We start from the raw sequence: 19,969 nt of genomic DNA, 5'->3' as shown, positions 1-19,969 counted from the left end.
GACCATCACAGTGTCTAACATACCGAATTGTGAAATATAATTACATTTTATAGTAACGTTGTTCTAATCTGTCAGCTTTATTCAATACATTCAGTTTACTCTTCTAAAGAAAAAATAATAATTAACAATACTATAAAATACATAAAGACTCGTAGAGTAAGGTAGTATATACATTAGAGTTCCGTTTTTTTTCTTCTTTGTAGCAATTTGTTTAGTACTCACGTTTTTGAAGCATTTGGAGCGGCATTTGTAGCAATTTGTTTTAGTACTCTTTGAAATATATTACAAACTCTTTATTTAATCAAATATTCCTTCCTCTTGTATTTTATATAAATGGAATTCATGAAACTTTTCACTCACTATTATGTAATCTTCTATTCATAAGATAAATAAATAAAACTAAAGCATCTATAAGCACTCAATCCAAAACACTAAGATACACACAATAAAAATAAATAAGTAAACAAAACAAATAAAGCTAACAACAACATTTAAAAAAGCATCCCAATAAACTGAGTCTAATAGCCTGCGCAGTACAAAAAGTTATAAGAAACAAAGTCTTATAAGCATTCTAATGAATTAAAGACATATATGAATAAGGAAATAACAATAAAATTTACATTAAAAACTCAGTAATTAACATTAAAAAAAAAAATTTACTTACTAAAAATTACAAAATAATTTTACTCCTCAAACATTCAGATCTTAAACCATCCATCTTACAAAACGTAAAGACAATCAGAAAGGAAAACCAAGTAAAAGCATTGTTAAATATTATGTGTATATATATATATATATATATATATAGGCAAATATTCCCTTAGGAAAAATTATTACAGGCCAACACCAAAAATCTTATAAAAAAACTATCACATACTTATTCAAAGCAGCCCAAAACACCAAAACCTACAAACATTGAAAAAAAAAAGGTTTAGAAATCAATCATTATTGAACAACTAACATGTTTTAGGTTGTCCCTAATGAATAAATACAAATCATCTAATGACTTACATTGTCCCTAATAACAGTAAATAATTAAAGATTATAACTTGAGGCCAAAACATTGAAAGAAAGAGAATAAACGTCCGGATTTTAATTCAAATTCAAATAACAAAAATTAGCATGAGGATGTGAAATAAGAACAGAAATTAATGATTACAAAATCATCACGAATAGAAATTCAAATCCTTCAAACCCAACACAATGTAATTGTGGGGCCCAATAATTTATGGGTCAGGTCCATTTGCTCGTGGGAAGTCCAAAGGCCCAAGCCAAAGAAAGCTACGACCCAAGCTCAATAACATAAAGCCCAAATGGCCCGGAGATGTTGCCGAGGACAGTTCAGTCCTCGGCAGACCCAAAATTCCACCGAAGAAGAGGGGCAAAAACGGTATAGAACCAGACTGGAAAGGAGATCTAAAATATCTCGGGAAAGCTGCCCTCATTACCCTTCCCAGATAAGACTCTGCATCCAGCAGAGCCGGATTCTTCGGCTTTATCAACCATCCCCAACAATTCTGGGATTAGACTGACGGGACAAATATCAGTCTTGTAAAAGTTGACCCTACACGTGGACGAAGGGCAGCAAACGCAGGCTAGTATAAAAGAGAAAGTAAGTAATCTGGATAAGGGGGCTGGGAGCAACGGACAAAAAACCAAGGACTCCCATCCTACCTCGAGGAGAAAAACTCTAGGGGTAAGAACCGCTTAACGATGTATGCACACCACAGAAAGAAAAACCACCGCCGGATAACCGGAGGAAGACCTTAGCGATCCTCGGACCAAGTCCGAGGAGTCCAACCCCTCAGGATGTGATGCTATAGGGCTTAAATGTTCAAATCCAACTCCTTTTTTCTACATGAATTCCTCTAAAAACAGGATCGAACCATCGCCCCGTGATCAAAGATAAGCCTTTCAAGCCCACTCTCTACAAATCATATTGTGAGGGATCTTTCACGAACGAGTCCAACATCATTATTGGGCCGTTAAAGAAATCGTGCCCCTACAGTAATCATTGAGCTACACTGAATAGTAAAATTTAACAAAAACAAATAAGCCAAAATTAATTGCAAAGCCGAGCAAACATAATAATTAAGATTCATGGACTGATGTAAAAAATTAATTAAAGAATAAATGAATTAGTGAATCAATATAAGGACACAAAATATTATTGTTCTTTGGTCATTCAGATGGAACCAAGAATTAAAAAAAAAAAAAACGTTTGCATGATACTTTTATTGGCTTTTAAAATAAAAAGGTTATGATGGTAAAGAATTTGGCTTCCATTAGCCAAGGATATATATAAATAAATACTTAAAGCACATCAAACAGTAAAACTTAAAGCAAAATTTACACTATATTTTGTAAATACAACATAATAGTTCAATGTCATATGACCAGTGACTTTTATGAATAAGTAAACTTAGTATATATTTACACCCATTCAAAATAACAGCAACAACCAATAGCCTAAGGTAAATTGTAATTGCCAACTTCTAAATTTTAGTATGTATTTAGTGTTTTAACTTAATTCCATGAGCTTACAGATAATTATAGTCACTATTCTACTAACAAATGTGCAATTAAACAATTAGGAAAGAAATACATTAATACATCAAAACAAAGAACCATAAACTTTGCATATGAAAAAGAATCCAACAAATTTAGACAATATTTATACATTTTGGTGAAAACAGATTCAGTTCTTACAAAATATAATCTTGAACAACATTGAACAAACAATTTTAATTTTAATTTCATTATATGGGGTTCTTATTGTCAAGGAATTCATACATAATAATAGAGCAGACATGAAGATGTAGGAAAAGGCAGAATAAATATGTTTTAATATTATTATTAAAAGACTTTTCTAAATTAGGTTGAAGAAGATCACTAAACACCAATCCAATCTAACCAACAACACAAATATACATCAGAATTGAATCTCACACCAAATACCCAAAACAAAATCAATTGTAACCCAAACACCTTAGTTAAAACAAAATCTAACCCATTCAATCATGAACTGATATCAAAAAAAGACTTTAAATTTTGTATTACCGTTCCCAAAACTACCTATTGCAAAGAACAAAAACCTCTTTCTACACTTGCAACTCTTGGTTTCGCCCAATTTGGAGGTTTTCTTGGTAAATCTAAAAAATGTTAGTCCAATAAGAGAGAATAGAGTGAAAAATAAAATTTTCTTTCAAAGAATGAAATATGACTCAATAACTTGAATAAAAAAAACTATAAAAAAAATTTGTAAAAAAGAAAAGCTCACTGTAGAGAGAGAGAAAGTATGAAGAATGAACTATAGTTTTAGGTTTTTTGTCTAAAATAATATAATGAGAAATTTATTTGAAACAGTGTAGAATTCATAACTACCAGTAGAATAGTGAAATTGAACAACAATGTTGGAATGCATAGTGAACAAATCATCATATGTTGTTTAAAACAACCAAAGGCAATTAACTAATGCAGATACCAACAAAAAAGGACAACAACTTAAAAAAGAGTATGTGTTTTTTTAAAGATAAATAGAGCCTAGACAACAACAAAGACACTTCTTCTTCAACGTGATTAACTTTAAACAGGACATGAAAGAAGATAATAAAATATGAGAACGCAATAAACAACAAAATTACAACTTCCAATGTTCAAAACCTTAAATGACATAGAAGTATTAACTTGATTTCTTTTCACTCTACTGCAAAATATGAAACAACAGATACCAACATGCGAAACAAAAAATTGGTTTACAAAAAGTTATTTAAAAACAATGCAAAAAGTTATTCAAAACAATGCAGATTTTATAAAATAGTGTACTACAATACAGATTTTTATGAGACAATGTGCAGTGTAAATTTTTGAGACATTTTATCAAACACACATCATACATTATTGTTGCAACCATTCCCTGCCTATAATATGATCAGAGAACTACCTTGTTGTCAAAAGAACTACCTATAATTTCAAAAATAATAGAATACCATAATACCTCCAAAACATAGTCAAATAAAAATTTCAACAATAAGTGACTCTAATATAGAGTATAGTCGAAACAGACAACACAATAGTTACAGTTCCAAAGCCCAAAAAAAAAAAAAAAAAAGGCCATTTCGAATCCTTTCAAAATCGTCTATGTTTCTATATGCAATCAAGGAAGACTCCATTTAGCCTTGCAATAATAAGTGCAACAAAGTATCCAATAGTGAAAACCCAATATGCACTTTAAGATATTTCATCAACATAAAAGTAACATTCTAGGCAGCAAAAATCCACACACTACAAAAAAACAACAACGAATAAAACATGACAAACATCAAAAGCCAAACACAAATAGAGAAACCAAGATATTGAATCAGAAATCTAACAAAAAAGCAAAAGACACTATCCAATATTGATTTAGTATGCACTCTATAATGATTGCAAAATTACCCCCCAATTTATTGGCGGTGTGCATCTATAACCATAGGTTTTACGAATCAAGTTTGTACCCATCTAAAATTATATATATGGCAGGCCACAGTATCCGAAACTTGAATTAATATATCACATATATCAATCCCAGCACACAGATTTATCGAACAATAGTTCTTAAACAAAATTATGCAGGAATCATGTCACTCTGTACTTGCAGGCACTTATGTAAAAATGAAAACAGAACTTGAGCTTTCAAATTAATTTAGAAACTCTTATTGAAGTATTATAAATGGTCTTATTAGTGAGAGGACCCTTTGTAGCATAAGTCGTTAGAAATGAGAAGTTAAAGACTTTAAATAAACTGGAAAACTAAACAAAACATAATCAGTTCAAGAAAATTAAACAAAACAAAACTCAAGAAATTGGGGAAAAAAAAAGGAAATTAGGGAAAAAGGCAGCCAAACTTTAAACCTTGATTGAGTAATGCAGCAAAACAGTATTTAACAGTCTTAAAAGGAAGCTACAACCTATTAAGAAAATCAACCCTCAATGGACATATATAATAAATATAACTTCTGTTAGCAAAGAAAGTAAAACCTATTATGTGAATAGAAAATCAATATAAATTCAGCCCACTACCTTCTTTTTATCTCTTCATTGGGTTGCGCAGCAAAATTTTCAATAAAAACTCAAGAACTAACACCAAAGGGTGAATGCATGCACATATGAAAATTTATGTGAACATGAAATACTTTATGAATCATATACTTTTAATCTGAAGTATAGGTGCACATCAAGTAAGAAAATGCTGACCTTGGGTAAAGGTGCACTTTTGTTTAGTATTATTTCTAAATTTACATTTCAAAGAAGGCAGTAAATAATGAAAGAATACAATTCAGAATTCTAGGGTTCTGCCATTCTTGTCCATGCCATAAGAAAGAGAACGAACATTCGAATGAACAAAGCATCTAAAGAAAGCGAATGAACATTCGAATTTCAATTCAAATTCGAACTCAGAGGATTGATTTGTACCTTTCGTCGGTCTAGTTCCGATTATGTTGACCATAGAATTGCGCCGATCTCTATCTCCGTATCTCAAATCCCTAAATTGACAGCAACCCTAAAGAAGACAATAGGGTAAGAGATTCAACCAAAGCTAAGCCGTCTATTTACATAAATTAAACAAAACTACTCCTAACCAAAAAACCTAAATCATAAATAATTCCCAAATGAATCTCCCAACAAAAGCCGAACTTTGTAAAACTAAAAAAGAACATATGGGCGGCGACCCTAACTGCCGATCCCTAACTCCGTATCTGAATACCTCTGGGGCGAACGTTTGAGCGCAAGATTTTTTTTTTACCTCCTTCCCTTTCTTTGTATCGCAGTATCGCTTGTTTTTTTGGTTTAGAGAGAGAAAATGTTAAGCGTTCTTATGAAAAGGAATCGGTAGGGTTTTTTTAATTGCAACGTTTTTTATTTGTTTATTTTATTTTAGTTGTGTTTTTTTTTTAACCGGTTATTTAATTTATATTTTTTAATTGCAAACGTGGCAAAGATTTTAATATAAACAATTACAGCCAAACGGTGTTAATTTTTTAAAAACAATATAATGTATCACTTTTTAAAGTTACACATGTCTGAATTTTAGGTAGGGACTTTTCCTATTTGTCATTATCTCCTTAATTCTAGGAACTCATTTTCTCTCAGCTTCTGCTTTTATATATATATAGATGATTATAAAAGTGTAAGGTTCAATTTGAAATTAGTAAAATTTGTAATAGTTCTAAACTTTCAAATTTTAATTTGAAAATTTTGAACCTCCTATAAGTCACATTCAAGATTCTGATTGAACAACCAAGGAATGATTTAGCTCTCTGGTGTATTCATTTTCTACCAGTCCCCAGTCCTGGCCAAGTGCTTGTAATTAGTCTCATTGATCATAGGTCACCCTTGCACTGCTGCAGGCAAGCCTAGTAGTAACCTCTTAAGAGTTAAAACCATAAACCATAAACCATACTTTGGCCATTTGTCAAATACTAAATTGATAGTCCATTATATTTCGACTCTCATAGCTTAAGAAATTAAACTAGAAGAGAAACATTGACCATTTCAAATACTAATTGATAGTCCATTATATTTTGGCTCTCATAGCTTAAGAAATTAAACTACAAGGGAAACAGGGTGACAGCCTCTTACAAGAAGTAGATCACTTACAACTTAAACAACGCTTAATTTACAAAGACTTTTATTGCTTCTTAATTTTCATACAGCACATTAACAACTTGCCAAGCACCCATTTAACACCATACTGTTCTCTTGGGGTTAGAGCATACAACTTGCCAAGTACCCATTTAACTTTGAGCTTTTACTACTTCAGGAAGAAGCTAGGGCTGTTGGTCAGCTTCGGAACCATAGACTGGTAAATTTACTTGGTTGTTGCTGTGACGGTGATGAGAGGTTACTTGTTGCAGAATATATGCCTACTGATACATTAGTAAAGCACTTATTTCATTGTAAGTTTGTAAGCTTATCCTTGGTGTTGTTGCATGAGCACTACTCTATATATAATTGTATGTTATCTATTAACTAAATCCACTCTCTAAGTTTAATCTTATAAAATGCAAGAAGCAGGTCCTTTAATGATTCCCTGCATGGACATGGCTTGCCTGAATTCTATAGAAATAATTAAATCAACTATAAATTAATAAATAATGCAACATGTATGTAGGTTAATGGCCGTAGAAGCTAAAGTGAAAGTAACGTCAAAGAAGTGCCCTCGAATAGATATTTCATCCTACCAAGCAACTACGCGCATATTAAGATAAATGACTGTTGTGTAGTTGTCTTTATTTCCTATATCCTTTGTAATATCTACATTCTGAGTTGGTCTAAGTTATTTGGCCAATAAACCATAGGCTTGATGATGGGTTGTAGAAATTAAATGGAAAGCCCTTTTTTTGGGGGGGGGGGGGGTTAGGTGGGGGAGAGGGAGGGGAGGAAGGCTTTGGTGTTTTCCTATGACATTCCTGTAATTGTAAGACAGGCAGTTTCAAAGGGGTGGCAAAATGTATCAAATAAGTACTGAAGAAAGGGACCCTTTAATGCACAATGTCCTTTCCAACCAATAAAGATGAGTAACCTAATTAGGTTTTTGTCCATTAGTGAGGGGAAGGAAATGTCTTTATCAAAGTACCATAGGATGAGATGATCAACCAAAAAAAAAAAAAAAAAAAGTACTAGAGGATGAAAAAATCCACTCGTTTGTTAGTGGTCCACTTATCTATAATGAGCTTGCTCCATAGTTTGGGGGCCTGCCAAGTGCCAAAGATGGACATATTCTCTTTTGATTTCATGTGCCTCCCCTCCATCCACCATATCATGCTTTCATGCTTTTATAGAATTTTTAGGATATCTACGGTAGAATGTGAAATAGTTAACCAATTCTTCTTTTCAAAAAAAAAAAAAAAAAATTCCCTATGTATATGTGCATTCTCTGCTGATCAGTATTTGGGCTTTAGAGATTAGAGGTTTGTGCATTCTCTTCAAATATCTTTCAAACTGTTGACTTGTATCTATTCATTCTTAAACAATCTGATTTGCAGGACTCTTGTAAAGATGGAATTCAAAGAGATGCTGCTTATTTTCCCCCACGTCCTACTGAACAGTCACATGTTATGGGGCCATCCTATCCTCTGATGGTTTGTACCCTTTAGTTGCCTGAGCTCTTGGTATATGATCTTAGCTAGGGAAGTAATTATGTATATATCTCACAGACTACTGTATGACTCTTTGTAGGTGGGGATTCAATCACATGCAGTGGATATTAGTGCAGCTACTTGAACGTGAGAGGTAGGGTCCAAGGAAACTGATGAAAAGGCTGATGAGGTTCTAAAGTAGGATATTTTGGATTGTTGGACGCCAGAAAATCACTACGGATGGACTGAATCTGAGTGTTAAACATGTTGGGTTTAGACCATCGGTAATGATTTTGTGGAGTCCAACAATCCAGAATATCCAACTTTAGAACCTCATCAGCCTTTTCATCAGTTTCCTTGGACCCTACCTCTCACGTTCAAGTAGCTGCACTAATGATGGAGCTAATCTGAATGAAGGTTTTGAAACCTTAATTGAATAAAAAGGTATGCTTGTTTCCCAAATATTGCAACCTTGAATTAGCATAACGAGATTTTTATCAGAAAAACAAACTCAATTTATATTTATACAGCCGTAGCTTCAAAATTTTTGTAGGCTTTTTATGTGGGTGGCTGATAAATGTACCTTGATTTTAACTGAAGGAGATTCAGCTAAGGCTCTTGTAGTAAGTTGTTGTGTCACTGTGCAGAGTTTTTTAGCATTAAAGTTAGCTCTATTGGGTTTCACTTTGTATGATTTTCGACTTTATTCATTGTATTACAGTTGTCATGAAGCGTCATGCGCTACTTGAGTCACTTTGATTTCCCAATGTAATTATATTACTTGTAAATTTATCACACCCTTTTTTTTTACATAGAGTAAAAAAATTCCTATATCAGAAAGTTAAGTGCTTTATGGCGAGTCTGCAACTTCTATTTAGTTATCAGGATGTCATTTAATCAATGTTTTGGCTCAAATGTCATGGCATTGTAATGGGTGGATATGGTTGTCATGGGATGCTAAACACTAACTTATTTTTCATTTCTTTTTTTATTATTCTCTTCATTTAGGAATTAGGATGGGTGGCTAGTCATTAAGATTGATGGATTTATTTAAAGTTGATTGCATAACACACAAATATTGCATCTAATCAATTGCAGTAATTTTATTTTATGTTTCTAGATATATATTTTTTACTTTCTTGAGTTTTGGTTAGGATTTGGTCAATGACGTTATCTAAAAAATTGACAGTGAGAATGCTTAGGGAAGAATTACAGCTAATCCAGGAGCCTGGATCATTCATGCTATTTTTTGGCTGCTGTAATTCCTTCCTAACTCTCTCTGATTGCTTTTGGGTGACAACAGAAGCTGGAGAGACTTCAAGAAGAGGAATTAGTAGAGAAGCCATTTCAACGGAAACAAATGAAAATAAGGTTCCCTGAGCATGGAAGAAGTGGAAGATCTGTTGTAACAATTAATAACTTGGACTTTGGCTTTGGAGATAAGGTGAATTGATATACTTAATCAAACTAGGAAGAGGGTTCTAGAAACATTGAATTATCTATTTCTGATTTTTTATGTTTTATGAAATTGATGAGTTGTGTGTCAGGTGCTCTTCAACAAGGCAAATCTTACAATTGAAAGGGGAGAAAAACTCGCCATAATTGGCCGAAATGGATGTGGAAAGAGCACTTTGCCGAAATTGATAATGGATTTAGAGAAGCCAAGAGGGGGTGAAGTTTTGCTTGGGGAGCATAATGTCCTGCCAAACTATTTTGAGCAAAATCAGGTGTGTTAGTGTCTACAATGTTGTATCTCCCATTTATCTAATGATCATGGTGTTTCTACTTTTTCATGCTTAATTCTAAGCTCCAATGGTTTTACAAACATATACATGTACTTCATATATATTTTTATATAATTGGCAGTTTGTATGTTTTGCTAATTTTTTGCTTGTGCTGACTGACACTGACCCGCATCTATTTTAGGCTGAGGCACTTGATTTGAATAAAACAGTGCTTGAGACAATAGTAGAAGCTGCAGAGGACTGGAGAAGTGATGACATAAAGGGACTCCTTGGGCGTTGTAATTTTAAAGCTGATATGGTTGATAGAAAGGTTTCTCTTTTGAGTGGTGGTGAGAAGGTAAGCTAAAACTGTATGCCCTTATGCGATTTTGTATTCTCTCCTAGTGGACATATATCTGGCATTTATGTGTTACATAACAAGTTCTGTTTTGTGCTTCAGATCTTTAACTGGAAAATTTACCTATCAAAAAAAAAAAAAAAAAAAAAACAAAAAAACTTTAACTGGAAAATTAATTTATAATTTTCTTAGTCTCTTGTATATACACTAGAGTAGTATTGTACTTTAATGGAAAGCAGAAATTATCAACAGCATGAATTTCCTAGTCTCTTGTATATATTTCATAATGTTAAAGAGTACTATTGTAGTTTAATGGAAATAAGAAATTGCAGCACAATCTGGTGGATCTCATTTCCGGTGATAGTTTGAGGATTTTTGGACAAAGTCAAGGATTCCTGAATGAAAACTGCTGAGATGATAGACAAAATATACAACTACAAACCATTAGATGATTTTGTCTATGTCATTCTTAATTCCAGTGTTCTGATTTTTCAGCATGGTTTTTGGTGTTTCTTTTCCACCCCTTTGTCTAATTCAGATTATTTGTTGAGTTTTAGTTGGACCCAAGGAGATTCTAGGAAGGGTGGAAGACACAAATATTTTGTGGATTTTATGTATCATTTGGAAGTTAGATGTATGACTTAAACTGGATCTATTTCAATGCATCTAGTGATCTACATGTGTAATTTTTTTCCTGGCATAGGGTTGCACTTGTGCCTGTGTAAATATGTATGCTTGTCTGTTAAATATATTTCCATTACTTGTTTTCGGTTGAACAGGCTTATTTTCTTACCATGTCTTTGTTTCATTACATTTATGTTGTACATTTTCCTTTTAATGAGACATATCTGATTGTTTCTTCCTGTTTTGTTAGGCGCGTCTTGCTTTTTGTAAGTTCATGTTGAAACCGTCCAGTCTACTAGTTTTGGATGAACCAACTAATCACTTGGATATACCTTCAAAAGAGATGCTAGAGGTTTGGTTTATGTTTTCAGTTAATCTCTGGTTTAGCACTGTAATCTTTAATGAATGTAGTGGTGCAAAACCTCATGATTACTTTAATCATTTGATGATTTATCAGGAGGCAATAAATGAGTACCAGGGAACCGTTATCACAGTTTCTCATGACAGATACTTTATAAAGCAGATAGTTAATAGAGTGGTGGAAGTTAAAGACTGCAATTTACAAGATTATGCAGGAGACTACAATGTAAGCCCACCTCCTCCTCTCTTCTCTCTTAAAAGAACAGCATAATTTAAGATTTACAAGCTTTTTGAGGAAAATAAATCTGAGCCTGAGAACCTAGTCATGATTTTATGGCACTTCACATTTGCTGTGATGACCACTGGTACACCAAATTTCAGACTATCAGGCTTAGCAGTGCCTAGTGCCTACATTTCATATCAAACCAAGCATACAAAAGTTTTAAGTGCCCATTGAGGCCTAATTTGTGATCATATCATGAGATACATTTATTGACATTGTTAAGCCCATTATGCAACTATAAATGAAAAAAAAATAAAATTATCATATCCCATGTGCATAGCTTAGTGGGAGTCTGGACGTTGTCCTCCATGCAGTGCAATTATCCAATTGCTAAATTTATTAGTACTTTATGACCTTGTGTATATATTACAGTATTATCTTGAGAAAAATCTTGATGTGAGGATGAGGGAGCTAGAACGTGAGGCCGAGCTTGAGGAGAAGGCTCCTAAAATTAAAGCCAAATCCAAGATGTCTAAGGTAAGCATTGTTGTTATTATTACCAGCATTATGAAACAGGAAAGGAAATGATATAGCTTCATAAGCTTATGCTGTAGCAATCTGAGCCCAAATTTAGATTTTGTTCCTCTAATAGGCCGAGAAGGAAGCCCTGAAGAAGCAGAAAAGGCAAGCATTTCAGCAGGCAAAACAAAAATCAAAAGGAACGAAGAATTCTAAGAGGTGGAATTGATTGATTCACCCATATTCTTCATTGAAGATTCCTCCAATGTTTCAATTATTTTTTTTTACTTGTAAAAAAGCCTAGGAGATGAGGTGGCCTGTTGTGAGCCAGGTAGTTGTCCTCATGTATATAATTTAAATAGAATTACAGGTATTACTTGAAATTAAGGCTGTAATTGAAAATCTTGTTCTAGCAATTTGTTCTCCTTTACTAATGATTGCAGAACCCCGACAACATGCATTTATGCTTTCGAAAGCCATATAATGTAAGGAAAACATGAAGGCAGGAGTTCAGGGACTGTTTGATTATACCCCCTTTTGAAAACCTGGTTCTAGATATCATTTTACCATAAATCCAACAGAGTTCTTGAATGTATGAAGTGTGCTAAATAAATGAAGCCTAAATTCAGAAAATACATTCAAGTATGACATGGTAGCCTCCCAGAATGACGTAAAAGCCACCGGTAGCTAGCTAGTACTGCTTTGGTTGTTAATTATTATTATTATTTTTTGGCTGACACAGCTATTATTGTGTTAGACTAAGTACATTGAAAGTTGGGGTGCCTACCACGAACCTTCTTGGAATGAATCTTAAAATTTTGTATGTGATAGTGGTTGCATCAAAGATGGTTGTTGTTGCTGTTCTGAAACTTGCAACCATTGGCAACGACAGATGCAAACTTTGAACTAGATTTGTAGATTCTTTACCCAAAAAAAGAAAAAAAGATTTGTAAACAAATAAAATAAATGGAATGTTAAATTACTAACTTGGTTTCAAACTATTTGGGCTAAATTTAATTTAACACTCAACTACTATTTGTATAATTGTATCAATAATTTTTTTTTTAGAAATACTATTTGTATCAATTTAATCACTTAACTTTCAAAATCAAGCCAATGTCATCATTAGGTGTGAATTTTTTTAGTAACTTTAATAAAATGGCCACCCTCCAAAAAAAATAAATAAATAATAAAATGGCCAAACTACAATTTTTTGGTTTTTATAAATTTGTCACAGTTTTAGTTTTAGTTGGGTCTTGTTAACAGATGCCCTTAGATTATTTGTTACCAAATCATTTTTAAGGACAAAAAGTTAGTTAATTTTTTTTTATCAAATGCTTTTAAAAATAGTTCCTAAACCTATACTTTTAGAGCATCGTTAACTTTTCCCCACATTTAATAGTATCAATTTTGTCCCTCGACTTTCAAATCAATTTCCCCAACTATTAGTTGTATCAATTTTGTTCATACACTTTTAAAACCAATTTCTAAGAATAAAATTAACTTGATTTAAATGTTGAAAGTCGAAATTAGCACATTTATATTAAAATTGATGCCATTTTAAAGTTATATATATACACACTATTTGTCAAAGTAATGGGGAAGAATAACATTTTAGTTAAGGTAAGTAATATTCCTATATGAATGCACTCAATTGTAAATTTGCAGCTGTGCCTTAACTATTTCTTTTTTTTGAAAAGTAATGATATTTTAGCAAGGGAATAGACTATTACATGCACAAGGAGTGCCTTAGGAGTGCCTTTTTGTTAATAAGAGATGGTTTGATAACAGTTTGAATACATTTTTATCTAATGTTTCATCTTGTTTCCCAGGTTCATCTTGAACGGAAATATGTTGTTGACATTGATAAAAATATAGATATCACCAAGATAACTCCATCAACAAGAGTTGCTCTCTGTAATGACAATTATGTGCTTCATTTAATCTTGCCAAGCAAAGTTGATCCATTGGTCAACCTCATGAAAGTTGAAAAGGTTCCAGATTCCACATATGACATGATTGGCGGTCTTGACCAGCAAATTAAAGAGATAAAGGAGGTTTGCCTCGTGTACCCTTTTACTTTTTGCATTTAAACTGGTAGTGGCAATGGTGACAGTGAAGTGCAGCGGACTATGCTGGAGCTTCTCAACCAGCTGGATGGATTTGAAGCATCAAATAAAATAAAGGTATCGTGTGTGTTTTCATTATGCAGCTTGGGTTGTTTAGTTTTTGGTACTTTTCTTTATTGTGACCTCAACTATTTAAACAAATTCATCTCTTATTGTAAGTATTTGGCAAGCATGTCAAAATAGGCTTCATTCTTGTAAAGATTGCCAGTATTTTATTCAATTTAAACAATCTCAACTCTTTTGGATGGATTTGGATAGAATGATAAGTATAGTCTTGTTAATTCCATAACGACCTATTGCACTGGGCTATTAAAGTCTTCAGAAGTGAAAGATTGTGTGTTTTCTCTGTGCATAATCATATTGTCACAGATTTTTTTCCTTTTTTTTTTTTTGCTGCAGGTTGTGTGCACAGAATCTGGGATGTTTGCTCTGAGGGAGAGGAGGGTTGATGTAACACAAGAAGATTTTGAGATGGTAGTGGCAAAGGTAATGAAGAAGGAGACTGAGAAAAACATGTCATTGCGGAAGCTATGGAAGTAGTGTGTCTCCATGTTAATGTTTTGTTTCACTCCACCACCCTGAATATAATTGATCCGTGGCTTTGTTCTTCACACACAGCCAACAGCTCTGTTCTTTGTATGGATATAAAAGCCACATGGGGGTGCCTACACTTTGTTGAAGTTTTTTAAATACCACTGGCATCTTCTGTTTATTTTGTTAAATATTCTTTTGTGATACATTTTTATGTAATATGTGTTTTACTTCAAGTATCTGACAAGAATGTCCGTAGACAATGACTGTCAATCTTTTATCAATCTATTGGTTAGACGACCAGAATGATAATTAAAAAACTGTGCTTAGTGGAGAAGCACATGTGGCTTAATTTTCTGGGCATGAGACATAGCACTCAGAGATCAATCCTACCATGTAGTGGTTGTAAATGAGCTAATTAGAGTTAGAACTTCAATTATATTCAAAATAAAATTAAAAGAACAAGTTTGAACTTTTAATATTCCACTCAATTTTCTTGCTTATAGTTTGTGCATTACAATGTGATATGAAATTATACTGAATGTGTGCTTTTTGTGTATTGTTGGATTGTGAAGACATGAGATGTTGATTTTCTTTTCTTTTTCTTTTTTTTTTCTTTTTTTTTTTGGATTTACAGGGTTGGGTTACTTAGATGTTGGCAGTTGAAAACTAAAAAACCAGATTGTATAATTTTATTTTGTTCATTTCAGTTATATTTTTGGATTTACAAGGTATTTACTCTTCGATGTTGGTGGTTTAGTAAAAAATTACCTGAAATTAGTTCTCAAATGGGATAATAAAAAAAAATTGAAAAAAAAAATCCCAGTATTGGGTTACCATAAATGGAAATCGAGTCTGTAAGACTCGGTTTCTATTTATAGAAATCGAGTCTTAGAGACTCGATTTCCATAAATAAAAATCGAGTCTCTAAGACTCGATTTCCATTTATGGAAACCGAGTATAAGATACTCGAGTTCCACTGGGAATTTTTTTTTTTCTTTTTTGGCTGCAGGTACATTGAATTACGTTTTTTAGTTCTCAAATTGGGGTAAAAAAAAAAGGAAAAAAAAAATCCCAGTAGAACTCGAGTATTTTATACTCGGTTTCCATAAATAGAAATCGAGTCTCTAAGACTCGATTTCTATTTATGGAAATCGAGTATAAGATACTCGAGTTCTACTGGGATTTTTTTTTTTTTTTTTTTTTTTTTTTTGCCGCAGGTGCATGGACCAGAATTAGTTTTCTCCCCTGCAGCAAATTTTCCAGGGTCCAGAACACATCAAACAACTACATACCAGCATATGATAGGCGAAGGGAGCATACATTAAAGTTCTACAACCAGATTAAAACAGTAACTATTCAATAAAATTATTGTTGGACAAAAGTCTTAGCACACAATGGCAGTTCAATACTAGAAGGGCCTTGTGGTTGAACTTGCCAAAGTAATATCATTGTTTGTATTATAGGAAAGAGCTGCATCACGCAACTAATGTAACGAGTAAAATGGATAGCAAATAGTTCAATTATCCGTAATTTACAACAATAAACAAAATAACAACTAAGTTAATACAACATAGTCTACATATTCGCCTAGCGGATATAACATATTATACATAGTCACCTAACACTTGTCCATACTGATACAACATACTCTACATAATCACCTAGCTTGTCCATATAGAAGATAACGACAAGTCCCACGTACAATGTCACTTACGAAAATCAAGTCTCCGCTTGCCTGACAAACATGAAATACGGTTATTAGTTTCCAAATGCAAAGAACAAAAACCAAATGACATTCTGAGTATATTATATAAAAACAGTGACGGCACTTGCCTAGTTCGTAGCACTACCACTTGTCGAAGCCCCATGGGAATTGGGACAGCATCTACGGTTATGCCCCTCTTGATGACACACTCTACATCGTTGCCTCGATTGAATCTCCCTCAACTCCGGATCTTCCCTCCGGCTTCCCCGTTCTCGCCGTACCCCATCCATTTCATTCCTTATTCTTGACATCGTAGGACGACCTTTGGCCCGCAACAATTGTGGGTCAGGCACCCACCGTGGTCCGCGAACGTCTGTCCATAATGACTCTGACTTTGGCACCACAAAATTATGTGAATATGTGAGAATGGCGTTGTTCAGACTGTAACATGGGTCAATATAGCTGGGCGCATCGAGATGCAGACCTTTAAGAACTTTAATTGCATGTGAACAAGGGATCTTCAAGTTTTGCCACTTTCCACAACCACATGTTCTATCAAATATGCGCACATCATGACTGTGATTTCCCCCTCTAGCTCTATGGTCGTTATACGGGGTAACCACTTGATATATACCCTCTGCATAATTATAATTCCTCAGAGTGTGTCCTGCAATTTTCTGCTAATTTTTGTTATAGATCTCCATTGCATAATCACTCCACACCTTACCTCGAGAGAGATCAGAAGTAATTTGTTTATGTCGATCGTGGAAATATGTAACAAATTTAAAAAAAGTGAACTCAACCATTGCAGCAATGGCAAACCGCGGGCACCTTTAAGAACCCCATTAAAGCACTCAGAGATATTGGTTGTCATTGCCCCGTAACGTCTTCCACCATCATGTGACTGGGTCCATTTGTCTACATCCTCACTCATTAGATATGTGTATGGCATATAACGTATAATCCGGAGATCAGTAGGGTCTACACCCCTCAGTAAATTAATCTCGGCCTCCTTAATGGTTTGCATTATGGACACAAATTTAGCATCATGAGTCACATATCCAGCTTTCAAGGCCAATGCCTTTAGAGTCGGGTTATCAAAGTGTGTGTTGAAGTTGCTAGCAACATGTCGAAGGCAATATCGATGATATACCCGTTCTCTTCCGTCTTGCCCTCTAGGCCACTCTCGAATGGCGCATTTGATACCTTTATGTCGGTCAGAAATAATGCAAGTGTCCTTGTTTTCAATAACACGCTCTATCGAAGTCCTGAGATACTCTAAAAACCACCCCCAACTAGCCCCTGACTCCTTATCCACAACAGCAAAGGCGATAGGCAAAACCTTTTGATTACCATCGGTTGCCATTGCAATCATCAATACCCCTTTGTATTTACCATATAAATGAGTTCCATCAATACTGATCACTGGCCTGCAATACTGGAATGCAGCAATGCATGGAGCGAATGCCCAATATACATAGCACAGTAACGTAGTACCTTCTAATGGCTTAGGTATGGTGTGATAGCTATACTGGGTACCCGAATCCTGATCTAAGTATGCCAACAACAACTTTCGCAACCTTTGGTAAGACTCCTCCCAATCCCCAAAAATCTTAGCAATTGCCTTTTGTTTTGCGTCTCATACTTTATAGTAAGAAAGCTCATGATCATACTTAGTACGTATGATCTCCCAAAGCTCATCAATAGTAGCAGTGTGCTTTTTTCGCAATCTTCCCACAATTTCTGATGCAACAAAATTAGAATCCATCATTCTACCGTCTCTTCGCAACCCAAAGGGTATACAACTGTGTGGACCCATATAAGACGTGACCATCCACAGACCATTGAATTTAGGCTTCATGTATGCCCCAACGTACCACTTGTAGTTGTCGTCAACGCATACGGCGCACAATTGAGTTGTGCTCGACCTTTGGATGGAGAAATTTCTATTATCCTTTGCTACGTATATTATCAATGCACGCTTCACCGTAGCTTTATTTGCAAAAGTCAACCCTTTACAAAACCCATCTTGCCAAGTACAAAGAAATGGTATCTAAAGACGTGAAGGATTCCCAAGTATTTGCGTAGAATGAGTCCGCAGGAGGTCTGTAGCCAATGGTCGTATCTGTATCATGCTGGACACCAATATCATCATCATCTGCATCACCTTCATCATGGAACTCCATATTTTCCTCTTCAAAATTAGGAACGACTTCATGCTCATCCACATCGTTCTCAAAGTCACCTTGCTCAATCCTCTCTTCGTACTGATCCATATCATCATTATTTATGTTATCATTCGCAGCATGATCTTCGTCTTCGTCTTCGTCTTCCTCCTCTAAATGTGTCTCTTGAGAGTAGAGGGTTTCACCAGTATTTGCAACATAATCTTAAGATGGGAGCGTATAACCTCCCATTGCATACCCTCCCATTGTAGTGCATCCATTATCTAGGGTTGTAAATTGTAAAGCCGTAGATGTTTCTTGCATCACCTCAGTACTGTTGTCTACACTCGCCTCCAAACTTACATACAACTCAGCAGCATTTACTTGGGACATTTTCTGGATCCTATTAAATATCATCTTTACATGTTTATCTTCTTTAATCGCCATATACCCATAATTTATCCGTTCATGAAGAACTTCTTGTGGGTAACGATAAATAATCTTGATGTCATACCAAGCAGGGTTCAATTTCAATTCGTCCATTATTTTCCTCTTCAAATCAGTCAACGTCTTCAACTTACGATGTAACATCATGTAGTAGCATTTGATACCCTCCCCTCTAAATGGAAATCCGTCAATCCCTTCAGGATTGTAAAGGGGTCCACCGAAGTATACATTTATGTCAATATTCTTCAAAGATTGTGAACCTATTAGAGAGCCAAGTAAATTTATGTTAGTGACATATTTGATCTCTTTGATTTAACATTAATTACAAAACCTTTTCTATCTACTCAAAGTACAAGAATCACAACTTCTAAAAGTGTAACAATTGCATATACTCACCCCACATCACATACAAACACACTCAATCATTATAATTTCATACTCAAACAAATAAAAAAACTGAAGACAAAACTCACCCCCATTACAAAATTGAAACTCAGCTCTAACAAAAATATAAATAAAAATATCAATAAAAGAAAAAAAGTCATGAGGATGTGCAAATGAATGAGTGCAATTATGTAACAACATCATTCAAGTAATTTTAAATTAATGCCATACCCTATTACACTACTATTGATGAAATAACATAGAGCAGGGTTCATCAGACAAAAAAAGAAAAAAAAAACACTAATGTGAATATAATCATGATCAATCAAATTAGACATATCATCTAATTTAATATATAAATATAAATATATTTATATATTTAGCCTATTTATACAACTATATAATTAAATATTTATATAAATATATTTATATTTAGCCTATTTATACAACTATATAATTAAATATTTATATATTTATATAAATATATTTATATAAGTATTTATATATATAGTTGTATAAATATAAATATAAAAATATAAATATATTTATATAAATATTTAATTATTTAATTATATAGTTTTATAAATATATAAATAAAAATATGTATATATAAATATTTAATTATATAGTTGTATAAATATAAATATAAATATAAATATATATACGTATTTTTTATA

The 19,969-nt window shown here is 33.6% G+C and overlaps 2 protein-coding genes across 2 annotated transcripts; both read left to right on the top strand.

Moving 5' to 3' along the window:
* Window positions 1-8,435: 8,435 nt before the first annotated feature.
* On the top strand, window positions 8,436-12,362 carry LOC126726436 (ABC transporter F family member 5-like). Its single transcript, XM_050431700.1, has 8 exons — window positions 8,436-8,564; window positions 9,424-9,564; window positions 9,668-9,847; window positions 10,047-10,202; window positions 11,077-11,178; window positions 11,284-11,412; window positions 11,842-11,946; window positions 12,062-12,362. Exons 2-8 carry the CDS (start codon window positions 9,481-9,483, stop codon window positions 12,155-12,157), a joined length of 852 nt encoding a protein of 283 aa, XP_050287657.1. The 5' UTR covers window positions 8,436-8,564; window positions 9,424-9,480; the 3' UTR covers window positions 12,158-12,362.
* A 1,162-nt stretch (window positions 12,363-13,524) lies between these two features.
* Window positions 13,525-14,597, top strand: LOC126728411 (26S proteasome regulatory subunit 8 homolog A-like). The gene is made up of 3 exons (XM_050434235.1): window positions 13,525-13,551; window positions 13,761-13,985; window positions 14,457-14,597. The coding sequence occupies exons 1-3, from the start codon at window positions 13,525-13,527 to the stop codon at window positions 14,595-14,597; spliced, it is 393 nt and encodes a 130-aa protein (XP_050290192.1).
* The last annotated feature ends 5,372 nt before the right edge of the window (window positions 14,598-19,969 follow it).

This window comes from Quercus robur, chromosome 5 (assembly GCF_932294415.1).
Source record: "Quercus robur chromosome 5, dhQueRobu3.1, whole genome shotgun sequence".
Classification (NCBI taxonomy): Eukaryota; Viridiplantae; Streptophyta; class Magnoliopsida; order Fagales; family Fagaceae; genus Quercus; species Quercus robur.
The sequence above is the reverse complement of the archived record's forward strand: the minus strand, read 5'-3'. Positions and strand labels throughout refer to the sequence as shown.